The sequence below is a fragment of the Vulpes lagopus genome, chromosome 1, assembly GCF_018345385.1.
Source record: "Vulpes lagopus strain Blue_001 chromosome 1, ASM1834538v1, whole genome shotgun sequence".
In the NCBI taxonomy this organism is placed as follows: Eukaryota; Metazoa; Chordata; class Mammalia; order Carnivora; family Canidae; genus Vulpes; species Vulpes lagopus.
Window position 1 is genome coordinate 170,009,627 of NC_054824.1, and position 13,029 is coordinate 170,022,655.

Here is a 13,029-nt window from a genome sequence, read left to right on the forward strand (position 1 = left end):
TAGAAAAAAATGTACATGAATAAGAGAAATGGAGGTTAAAATGAGGTCACTTGTGCATGTGCGTGACATGCCCCCCCCAAACATACATGTATGCACACATTAAAGAAAGTATAAGGAAAGGGGACAATAGAACAGAGGTCCAATTGTTGAGGTATAATAGAAGTTGCTTTAAAAAACGATCCTGGGGGCACTCCAGGCAAAGATGGCGGAGCGCGGTTACAGCTTTTCGCTGACTACATTCAGCCCATCTGGTAAACTTGTCCAGATTGAATATACACTGGCTGCTGTAGCTGGAGGAGCCCCTTCAATTGGAATTAAAGCCGCAAATGGTGTGGTATTAGCAACTGAGAAGAAACAGAAATCCATTCTGTATGATGAGCGAAGTGTCCACAAAGTGGAACCAATTACCAAGCACATAGGCCTGGTGTATAGTGGCATGGGCCCAGATTACAGAGTGCTCGTGCACAGAGCTCGAAAACTTGCTCAGCAATACTATCTCGTTTACCAAGAACCCATTCCCACAGCTCAGCTGGTACAGAGAGTAGCTTCAGTGATGCAAGAATACACTCAGTCAGGTGGTGTTCGTCCATTTGGAGTTTCCCTACTAATTTGTGGTTGGAATGAGGGGCGACCGTATTTATTTCAGTCAGATCCATCTGGAGCTTACTTTGCCTGGAAAGCCACAGCAATGGGAAAGAACTATGTGAATGGGAAGACTTTCCTTGAGAAAAGATATAATGAAGACCTGGAACTTGAAGATGCCATTCATACAGCCATATTAACCCTAAAGGAAAGCTTTGAAGGGCAAATGACAGAAGACAACATAGAGGTTGGAATCTGCAATGAAGCTGGATTCAGAAGGCTCACTCCGACTGAAGTTAAGGATTACTTGGCTGCCATAGCATAATAACCAAGTGACTGAAAAATCTGGAATTTCAGATAATCCCTCTACTTAAACATGTTTAAAGTATGTTTTGTTTTGCAGACTTTTTGCATACTTATTTCTACATGGTTTAATGGACTGATGTTTTTAAAATGATACTTATAAATCATAATAAACTGTTAAATCCAAAAAAAAAAAAAACAAAACGATCCTGGGGCATTTGGGTGGCTTAGATGGTTGGGCATCTGCCTTCAGCTCAGGCCATGATCTCAGGGTCCTGGGATCCAGCCCCATGTCAGGCTCCCTGCTCAGTGGGGAGTCTGCTTCTCTGTCCCCTCCTCCATTGTGCGCGCTCTCTCTCAAATGAATAAATTAAAAAAAAATCTTAAAAAGACCCTACAATATAGAGGCCTAAAAAAGATAGAAATTTATTTCCCATATAACAGTCTAGATGCCAAGGGCTGGTGAGTGGCTCTGTTGTTTTAATCTGTGGCTTTTATTTCAGGATCCCACTTGATTTCTTTAGCTTAGGCTCTGGGGTCTGTATCCTAAGCAGGCATGGCAGTGGTGGGACGGTGGGGCGGGGAGTTGAAGGGAAGAGAGGAGTCATGTCTGCCCATGTCTTTTAAAAACACTATCTAGAAGATACACATATCACTTCTTATATCACAGACCCATTAGGGAAGCAGGGGGAGGTCCTGTGTTCCCAGAAAAAAAAAGTGATAGCTCTTCTCCCAAAGGAAATAGAGAACAGTGGATATGAGAGGACACCTAGCAGTTTATCCTGCAGAAGTGAGGCAATGCTAGAAGAGGTCATGATGGGGAATTAGTTTCCCAGAATTGACAAAAGATAAGAGTGCTAGGAATGAAAATTAGAGCATGTCCCAAGCAAGATAACTAAGAACAAATCTCACAATGGACTAATATTGCAGACTATTAAAGAAAAACAAAATATTAAAACAACTAGAAAAAATAGATTAATTACAGATGGACAAGTAGATCAGTAGTAAACTTTTTATTAGCCTCAACAGACACTAGAAAACAATGAAATATCTTCAAAGTGTTGATGAAAAATAATGTTCAACCTAGAAATCTATATCCAATTGAGTTGTCATTCAAGAATTAGGAAAAAATAAAGGCATTTTCTGATAAATAATTTAAAAATAGACTTTTGCTGAAAGACCTACCAAAGAATATGTTTTGGTAAGGTGGACATTGAATACAGAAGGAAAGTGTTGGATGCAAGAAAAAATCGGTCACCTCTTCCGTGTATAATATTCTTAAACCCAGTTACACTTAAAAACTCATCAGCAACAATGTGGCAGGATGATGAGGAAGAGAGGTACCATGGAAAGTGCATCAGGTCTGAAGGTTTGTGACCTTTGCTATGACACTGTATTTTTCAGAACTTTAGATAAGACTACATATTTATATCATTTACTCTAGCTTAAAAAAACAGCCACAACTCGACTCTAATTCATATAATCTTTCTGATTTAGATATGGGCTTTGTTATTTATTTATTATTTATTAATGACTTAATTAATTTATTTTTTATTGGTGTTCAATTTGCCAACATATAGCATAATACCCAGTGCTCATCCCATCAAGTGCCCCCCTCAGTGCCCGTCACCCTATCACCCCCACCCCCCACCCACCTCCCTTTCTACCACCCCTTGTTCGTTTCCCAGTTAGGAGTCTCTCATGTTCTGTTAGAGATGGGCTTTGGATTATGATAGTCTTGGTTCAAATCCTTGCTCTCTCATTGACTAACTTGATGATTGTAAGCAATTTAACCTCCTCAAGCTCAGTTTTCATATCTAGGAAATAGAAAAAGTAATTATATTAGAGTTCCTGTATTAGTCAGTGTTCTCTAGGCAATAGAAGCTGACTCTTGGCTGAATAAATGGAAATACATTTTATTTAAAAAATACCAGGTGGATCACAGAACTGGTGAGTGGACTGGAAGTCTGGGCTTGGGGCTAAGTCTTGGCATACAAAACCCCAAACCAATCCACAGATCTGATAGGAAACTCCTGCTGCTCCACAGCTGCTGTTTCTACATCAGAAAGGTATTATTGCAAACCCTGAGAAACAGTCACCACAAAAACCGGACAGCTCTGCTTCCCTCTCACTAGCAAAGATGCCAAGATGGAAGGTCCATGTAGAACCTTTTTCTTTTTGTTGTTTACTTTTGAATCAGTAGCTTATGATGGTGTCCCTGATGGGCAGGAACTAATCCATGTGCCTGAATCCTAAGATTGCAGATTGCATTGGGACTCCGATGTTGAAGTGGTGATAACTCATGATTTGAATATTTTTTCCAAATTGAGGAAGGAGACTCAAAAAAGATAATAAGGTGCCATGACTAGGATAGATACCCATAATAGTAGTAGTAATAATAGTAACATAATAGCAAAGATAATGATATCTACTGTCTAGAATCTGAACTCTCTTCTGTTTGGGGAATCCACCATTTTGAGAGTCTTGCTAGGTAAAGGATCTTCATCCCATAGAAGCCAAAAGAAGGCTAGATGCTGGTTTGCTTGAAATTTGGACATGAGACAGTATGTGGACATGAGACAAGCTCTTGTCCTGAGCTGTCCAACAGTAAGAGTGACAAAGAAGCAATGGCAGTTTGCTAGTCATTCTAGGACTAGTCATTCTAGTGGCTGCAGTATTCATTGGTATGATGTTCACCTTCCAATGTTCAGTAGTGATGATGACAGTAGGGTGCAGAGTCCACAGCACTTACTCTCATGGTGGACATCTTTTCCCTTCTCTGAAAATGGGTGTGCTTTACTTTAGAGGGCGTGTGTAAGCGTTCAGGAATTGCATCTGTAAAAGGTCTCTGAGAACCATCAAGCACCTAATCCATGCATCTCCTATCACAATTGCCAGCCTTGGGAACATAGCATAATACTTAGAGTTCCAAAACAACAAGAGAATAGATAAAACATGTTAAGAGGATACAAAGACCATTCATTCATTTGACTGTTATTATTCATTGACCATTACAAGATTATAAATGCAATACTACATTCACTCACTGGGAAAGTGACAGATCACCTATTTTGACAAGTGGGTTATTCCCTCATTATATTAGTGAGCAACTGAGATGTTTGAATTTCAGCTGTGAAATGTCTTTTGAGTATATTCATTTGTGACTCCAGATAAGGCTGATTCAAAATTCTCTAGCAAGTGAAATAAGTCAATCGGAGAAGGACAAACAGTGTATGTTCTCATTCATTTGGGGAATATGAATAATAGTGAAAGGGAATATAAAGGAAGGGAAAAGAAATGTTGGGAAATATCAGGAAGGGAGACAGAACATAAAGACTCCTAACTCGGGGAAACGAACTAGGGGTGGTGGAAGGGGAGGAGGGCGGGTGTTGGAGGGGAATGGGTGACGGGCACTGAGGTGGACACTTGACGGGATGAGCACTGGGTGTTTTTATGTTGGTAAATTGAACACCAATAAAAATTAATTAAGAAAAAAAAAACAAAATTCTCTAGCATATTACAGTTACTCTCAGTTAAAAACAACAACAACAACAAAACTTGACACCTCCTTGCCAGAACCTTGTGTGGTAGGAATGTACAATTAATTTACCAAGGTTTTTCATTTTGTTTTTGTGTTTCTACTGTATAGTGATATGTCTCTGTAATGTTTCCCATCCAATATTTTTATGTGTGTTCCATTGATCTTTTTGTGTCATTTAGACTAGAAAGTGATGGTTGGAGGACTCTTGAGTCCTTTTGGGCTCAGCCACCTTTTGGAGAGGAAAAAAAAAACCCTCTAATTTATAACATTTGTCAGTTGCCAGAGTGAAATACTCCCACCATGGCTAATTTCAAGCTACCCATGTGGTGTCACAAAACATGGGGTTGGGAGGACATGTGCAAAGTCAGTTCTAGCTAGCTGGAGGCAGCCAGCTCCCAAAGCATGCCATTGTTTGCATTGTAAATGTTTGATCTTAAGAAAACTCAATGTAGGCCATAAAACATACTGTTTAGTTTCATATATCTTAAAGCTACACTAGCTCAAAACCAAAAAAACAATAAAGCAAAGGTAGATTCCTAATAAAAGTTTTATCCCAAGTAAACCTGGACATGTATTGTCCTTCTAGACTTCTTTAAAACTTGCTAATTTAAATGAACAGGAGGCATAGACATCTCTTTCTACCCTAAATGAAGATGGAGAGGCTTCTGTTCAGGTGGGAGCCCCTTTTGTGATTTGGTGTAGGAAGGAACCTTTTCCAAGAGTATTGAATCATGTCTTAAACATTTATATGGCGCTTTACAGTTTTCTTCATTTGATGCTCCATTTTGAAGAGGAGAAAGCTTACCAAATGGAAGGATTAAGACTTGATTGTTTTGATTCCAAATCTGGTGCTTTCCCTGCCATCGCAAGGCAGCCAGAACTTTCCTTGGTTCCTCTCTCTCAGTCCAGCTCAAACAGGATGTTTTCTTTCCTCTGCCAGGAAGCAGGTTCTTTCATCAATCCCTTTTTCCCCACTTTCAAAGAGGAAGTTCCCTTGGCCTTCGATGGACTTGCTATTTTCAGCATCTCCTTGGATCACATCCCTGCCAAAGCCTTTCTCCGCTGACAGATAGGCTGCTGTGACTAAGCACTCTTGCATCACTCCTCAGAAGGGTGACCTGTCCTGTGTCCCAGCAGTGCTGGAGGAATGCAGGGCTGGAGAGCTACTGGGGGAAATGTTAAGGCTCATCATGAGAGACACCATGTGTTGGGCTGAGTCCTTCTGCCGTCTCTCTGATAACATTGGTCCACTCTGTTAATGGTGCTAATGAATTTTTCTGATGCCAATGATTAGTGTACAAAGTCTGAGGCAGCTCAGAACTTTACTTGTTTGGATCTAGAGGCACGCACAGCAACAGCTATCACTCAGCAGTTTCATGCGAGAATGGGAACATATGGATTGCATAGGAAACTCGAAAACCACTCATATTTATTGTGTCCATGGTTCTGTTGTAAGGCCTGGAGAATCTAAAGGTAAAGTGTTGTTTTCATTCCTCCTATTTGTACATAGTGGCAAAGGAGACATGCACACATTGATGGTTGTAATTGAATGTGTAGAGACAAGAGCAAGCATGGGACAAGTGTGTCACTCTGCCCAGGGGAATGAAAGAACTGGAGCTAGAATTTGAAGGATAAGAATGATACCAATTCTGTAGTGCTTACTATGTTCCACGAACTATCCTGTTCTAAACATTTTCCATATATTTACCTATTTAATTTTTCAAAAACCCTGTAAGGTTGGTTCAGTTATCGTCCCCATAGGAACCTGACTCACAGAGAAGTTAAATCACTTGCCAGATGTCAACTAGCTGGGGAACCGTAGAGATGGGATTTGAATCCGTGCCACTAACCTCTGCACTATACTTATGTGATTTGCTAGGATTAGGGGAATGGTTGGAATAGCATGAGCTGGGGTGTAGATGATTTTTCAGGCTGAGGAAACAGCATAGGCAAAGGCCCAAGGATGTGAGAAAATACGACACACTTGTGATCCTTGCTTTGAATTTTGGTGGGAAGGCAACATAGAGCCATTCAACATACACACATTTTCTTTCATTGCAGAAGTTTTCCTAGAGGATATTTGGAAAGGAATTTATCAACACCATTTCTTAAATTTGAGTGTTTTTAAATGACTACTGTCCAACTGTTCACTCTGCTAACTTGTCGGCTGAGGGTTGTTTTAAATACATCCCCAGAAGGATATGCATTTCTTGATTTCCCATTATTCCTGAAATTGATTTATTCTACTGCAACTTGAGATCAAAATTGCAAATGGATTTCCACAGAAGGCAGTTAGCGTTTCTGGAAGAAAATCTACCACAAAGTATATTCTTGGTCATGGCCAAAGTTCTTGCCACTGTTAGCAGTTGATCACCAAGTGAGATAGTGTGTTCCATGTCGTACTTTACCATCTCCTCAGGATACGTGGTGTGTGCTCGAAGGTATGTACTTTAGTAGCAACAACAAAGTATGGCCATATTCGTCCTAGAGCAGGACCTAAGTGAAGGATCAATCACCTGGCCAATTCCATATTTCTTTGATAATTTTCTGCTCTCGATACTCTGAGATAGGTCATTCATTTATCCTTTCAGCATCTTTAAATATGCACTGTAATAAAAGCTGGTAATAACAATGACCATTAGTAGAGCTTACCCCTTACAGACACTGTGCTAAGCACCTTAAAATGATCACATTTTGTCTTCACAATAACCCCACAGAGTAGGAACATTATTACCCCTGGAGGAGAAAATGGAAGGATTAGGAAACTTGCTCCATGTGACATAGCTTATTGAGCTGGGAGAGCTTTTCATCACAGATCATCTTAGTCCAGAACCTGCTGTGCCAAGTCATCTCCTTATGTCCAAGGTTCTATAGCAGGCATGGTTAGGGATGCAAATGACAAACTGTAATCAAGTCAGAATGAGACAGGTACAGAACACTGGTTCTCAGTCTTTTGATCACTGAAGTGTATGCCATCCGAGAGGCATGCATGAGCTACGTTCTCTGGGACAACACCAGCATTATGCATAATTTCAGTCCTTTCCCCTTTTACCTCACCCTCCTGCCCCGGAAAAGCATATTACAATACACATGAGTAAGTGACATTATTATGAATCAGAATGAATTTATGAAGATGATAAATCCTTTGCATATTTTCATACAGGAAAATAGTGTCTATATATCTCAGGGCACAAATAAAAGTATCTGAGAAATATGATATTTCCTTTGTTTCTGTAAATCAACTTAAATTTGGCTCTGGACACCCAGCTTCTTGGACTGAGAGGAAGTTTAGCCTCTGTTATTTTGAGCTAACCCTTCTTACTCCCTGTGAACTTGTGTCAAGATTCTGGGCTCTGATGCAGGGCCAGCGTTGTGTAGAACAATTATCTATACTGGTTCCCTGGAGACAGCAACTAGCTACTTTCGGCTCCCAGGATCCATTTGGCACTTGGGGCCCTGAAATCCATGAGGAATCTGGGAGACCTAAGTGAGAATCCAGCCTCTCAGATTCCCCAAAATGACACAGGGTCTTTTCCTCTGAAATCCCTTTGACCTGTCTCTCTTCTCCCTAAGCCAGGCCAGTTCTTTTTCTCAGAGGGAAATCCCTCCCCATTTTCCCTCTGACGCTCTTGCTCTTTTTCAATGATCAAATTTCAATTCTCCTTGGTGGGTTGTTTCTCCTTGGAAGAAGGAAAAAAAAGCAAGCTGGGAAGTGAGGTATCTTTTCTCTTTGTTCTTGCTGCTAACTTCCTGTAAGGCATGTAAGCTAGACTCTACTTGAATTAGAAGGGGAAAGTAGTAATAAAAATAACAGGAATGGTCATTAGGGTAGAATTTACATGGAAGCAGATATCCTTCATTTCTCCTTTGTATTTTCCTCCTCTTTCCTTCTCTTTCTTTTTCTTTACAAAATGCAAATAACTTTGTTTTTAATTATAAAAGATGCCCTTGAGCAAATTAACACTCAACTACCGAGTGGTTTATATTTTTTTCAGATGTCTTTTTACTATGCATACAACATTTAACAACATTTAAGAGATATTTGAGTTCTTGCTGTGCCTCGTAAGCTTGTATGAGGAGGTTACATTTCATTTGAAGTGTCAACCCACTGGGGAATCTACAGGGTAGTCACCAAGAATGTTTTTTTACATGTTTTAAAGATTGTACCAACTCTCCCATGAAGAGCAGATTTTCAGGACAATACACTATTATAGAGGTCCAGATAAGACCTGGGGATTCTGGATCTGGTTGGGAAGATAAATAGATAGGACCAGCTGGGTACTGGATATGGACATAAAGAGCAGTGAGGAATTGAAAATGATTTTCAGGTTTGGGGCTTGTGTAGCTGTGTGTGTGTGTTGTTGTCTAAAGATAGGAAAGTCTAGGGGGAGGGGGATGTCCTTCATTTCTTAAAACTCGGCCAGAAGAACACTTGCTAATTCCTGGGACTTTCTAGAGTCTTGAGCAATGAATTTTGGATATAAATCTTTAAAAAAATTTTTTTAAAGATTTTATTTTTATTTATTCAAGCAGGCTCCCTGTGGGGAGCTCCATGTGGGACTTAATCCCAGGACCCCAGGATCACACCCGAGCCAAAGGCAGACGCTCCATCACTGAGCCACTCAGGCGTCCCTCGGATGTCAATCTTGACCAGGAGAGCCGCAAGATGATCCAGTGGATTGAAGGAAGAACATTTAAAATTTAAACTATTTAAACTTGTTTTTTCTTCTCATCCTATTAAAAGTGTATGTCCACATATGCTTTATAATTGCATATATATATGCTTTATATATATACATTGGCATATCACTTATAGATAAATAAGAATGACTAAATTTAAAAAAAGAATAAACTGAGGGTTGTAGTGGATAGCTAAGTGTTCACTGAAGTCTGTCCTTCATTCCAGATTATACAGTAGTAGCTGGGAGTAGTTGTAGCTGTAGTAGCTGTTCAGCCAGAGACAACTCTCTCAGACCCCTCATAAGTAGCTGTTATGGGTTTTCCCCAATAGGATGTGAGTAGAACTGATAGGTGTCAGTTCAGGACCAAAGCTTTTGAGAAACAGGCATGCCTCCCTTGTACTCTTACCTCTTTTGCTGGCTTAGATGCAGAAAATAGCCTGGTCCTGGGGATGATGGAGGTCTGTGATGGATGGAACTTGCATCCTGAAACATTGCTGGGAGGAGAACTACTCACTTACCAAGAACATCTACTTCAGGCTATTGCAGGACCAAGAAATAAACTTTTGTGTGTTTGAGTCATGACACATGTCTCAGTCTCTGTTATTTCTGCTTAGCATACAGGGAGCATATCTAACATTTTTTATTGAGATGCATGTGAAAATTATTCTGAGGCCACTGGTCATAGTACTTGCCAAATGCAAATGTCAGAGTTGTCTTATCCTGTCAGATGCAGGGGACAGCAGCTTGCCATTTCTAAGCCATGCCCTCACTTAATTAAAAGTTGTAATTATCATGGAATGATGTTTAAATAAGCTGAGTTTTAGTTTCACAGAAAGTGAAAATCTTTAGGAAGCCTCAAATGCAGATCGCCATTAATTATATAAAAAGCAACTAGCCTATTGGTAATCCAAGGGTCATCTTAGAAAATGTGGAAATACTCAGTGAACATTATTGGAAGAAATCAGTGAAATTCAGCAAGATGGAACATTTGTTTGGCACAGATTTTCCTAACATTTGCAAATACTTTCATGTGCTCAGATTTTAGCTTAAATTGTCTTCTTTCCAGGTCTGTGGACTTTCAAGATCCAACTGTTTTCTAGTTACCTTTGCAAATGAAATAACAGTGCTATGAATTCCCTCTACCACCCTCCCTGGGGTTTAGATGGTGAGACTCAGCCTTCCTCAGAGCATTTAGAGAAGGGAGAGAATGATGTATCAAGGCAATATTCCTGGAAGCTGAGATCAACAGACCATGATTAAAGTCAGCTTGCAGTTATATTGGCTGAGAATGTCATGCCAGCTGCTTGCAAACCCCACAAGATGACGGATGTCTTACTGCTATCCTTATTGCTCTCCAGAATTTATCAGCAAAAAAGAAAAATGGGGATGGTTACAACTCCCAGATATTCACAAGTTCTTTTTGCAACAGTGAGCAGTGAAGGCTTGGGTGACAGTTATGAATGAATCACTGGCCATTTGTATGGTGGCGGGAGGGTGTCTGAACCTTGGCACCATAATCAAGAGAAGCAGGGGCTACCTGGGCTACCTGGACAGAAGGGGCAGGCGAGGCCTTAAGAGGGCTCTCATGGCAGATCCATTGTCATTCTAACTGGAGAATTTTAGCTACTTGCTGTTTTGGGGAAAACTCATTATTAAGATTAGAGAAACAAAATTGTATGGCCTTTACTCACTGTGGAGGAATAAATGGTAGACAATATAGAGAAAATAGAGAATGGAAATCTCGCACGGGTTCAGGGGTGAGACATAGGAGTTCTGGTGTTGTAGAACTGGGGGAAGGATCTGTAGGAGGGATTCCAGGGGCTACTGGCTAGGGCGGCACAAGGATGGATTTGAATCAGTCCTCTTGGGTCTTGATGCTAATTTCCTTCCTTTCCTTTTTCCTCTCCTTCCTCCTAGAAAGGGAGCTAAGAATAAAAATGCTGGAACCTGCTGTTTTATTTTCACTCAAGAAACTGATTAATGAGGGCTGCTGGGTTTAATCAATGGTTGTCTATTTCAGCTTAGAAAACACTATTTTGGGGAGTGGAAAAAATATTGGCAATCATTCACCTTGTGGAGAGCTGCATTATTTTGCAAATGGTTAAAGGAATAGACTTTGGCATTACAGAAGCCTGGGCTAGGAACCTTGTGCCTCCATCTGAGTTAGAATATTTAATAGATGTGTGACTTTGAGTGCTTACTTCACCTGATCCTTGGTCCCCACACCCAGGAAATGGTGGTAATAATGCACATGCCTCTTAAGTTTGCTGTAAAAATTGAGTAAGAGCCTTTTATGTTGGATAAATGTTAACTCTCTCCATTATGTATCTATCTTTTCTCTTTTTATCTTTTCAGAGGTAAGATAGAGATTGTATTTGTTTATGGATTGTTTGGTTTAGAACCCCTGATCCTGGTTAAATTTCCTGCTGAGTGTCTTCCCCCACTACTCTTCGTTATTGAATCTGGAGGTAACATCACCTGTATTCATTTCTGTCTGGAACACTACCCTCTTTTTCTTGTCTTAGGATGTTAAAAATGAACTGATAACGAAGGGAAGTTTGCTTTATTTTCCTGAAGAAAATACTTAGTGTTAGGCACCCTTACATACTTTGTGCAGAGCTGCATTATTTTGCAAATGGTTAATATGCCATCTGTGTTTTAGGACCATGTCATCTAAGAGAGAAAGAGTCCAGAGGCCCAAAGTCAGTGTAGTGTCCATGGACTAAGTGCACTATATCCCAACTATTGTATGTGATTGTTTGAGAACTTCATTCAAGCACTGTGCCACTGTAACCTCTTGTACATAGGTATCTCTTGTATCTGGGAGACAGGGAAATGTCAGTGAGGGTTGTGTTCAGGAAGAGAAATTACCTGAGGTATTTTAAACAGAAGGGGGATTAACATAGGAGACTGGGTGCTTCCAAAATTACTGGAAGAGGTAGAAGGAATGTGCTCTAGGCTAAGCCTCCAGAATGACCCCGAGTACTTTGCAAAACTGACCCTTGAGAGACCCATGAGAGACATGAGGATCTCTCTCCCTATTAGGAAAGGCAGCCAGAGACTATAATCATTGACTTTCAGAACACAATGACATAGATCAAGAGATCAGAAAGACAGCATTAAGAAGCAGCTACTGATACTGAGTTGGGGAATTAAACAGTGGACTGTGGAGTCTGGTGATCTCGATGGCCCAAGCACCTCTCCACATTCACAAAGGTGGGGACTAGGTGCTGATAACACTAAAATCATCTCTGTTCACAGAAAATAGAAAAACAGCAGGAAGATAGCTTACCATCCTCTAACCAGAATCTGGAAAGTGTATCTTTTTGCTTCCAGCCTCTGTCACATTGGAAAGCACTTGGAAAGAAGTGAGAACAGATTCTGAGCCACAGTTTATCAAATCCTGCACCTTGCCCTACCTGAGTCCCATTATATACACATCAAGCTGTCCAATTCAACAGTATGTGCTCAGTAATACCAAACCAGTTCATTGAGGGAGAGAGAGAGAGTTAAATATGGTTAGCAATTATGCTGAACCCTCTACTCCAGGAGAGAATGTCAGATCTGGTGTGAGTGTGTGATGGGAGGGGGACATGGGCTGTCTGTTTCCTTGGTGTACATTGCACAGTCAGAGAACCTTGCTGTCTAGGCTTGTGTACTCTGAAAAAGGGAGCCAAGTGATCAAAGAGTTGTATTATTGTCACAGTCTGGGTCAGACACAAGACCAAATCCTTTGTGTTTACAAGATAAAATGGTAAGCATAAAAAGTATTCTAGGAAGATAATATTTTATTTTATTTTATTTTTTTTTGGAAGATAATATTTTAAAACTATTTATGAGTTTTTCCTTTGTGGTTGAAATTTTATTTTATTTTATTTTATTTTTTTGTGGTTGAAATTTTAGATCACTTTTCCCCACCCT

At 40.2% G+C, this 13,029-nt stretch overlaps 1 protein-coding gene across 1 annotated transcript; it reads left to right on the forward strand.

Moving 5' to 3' along the window:
* The first annotated feature begins 201 nt into the window (after window positions 1-201).
* On the forward strand, window positions 202-1,089 carry LOC121495064 (proteasome subunit alpha type-2-like). Its single transcript, XM_041762363.1, has one exon. It carries the CDS (start codon window positions 203-205, stop codon window positions 905-907), a length of 705 nt encoding a protein of 234 aa, XP_041618297.1. The 5' UTR covers window position 202; the 3' UTR covers window positions 908-1,089.
* Window positions 1,090-13,029: the final 11,940 nt, after the last annotated feature.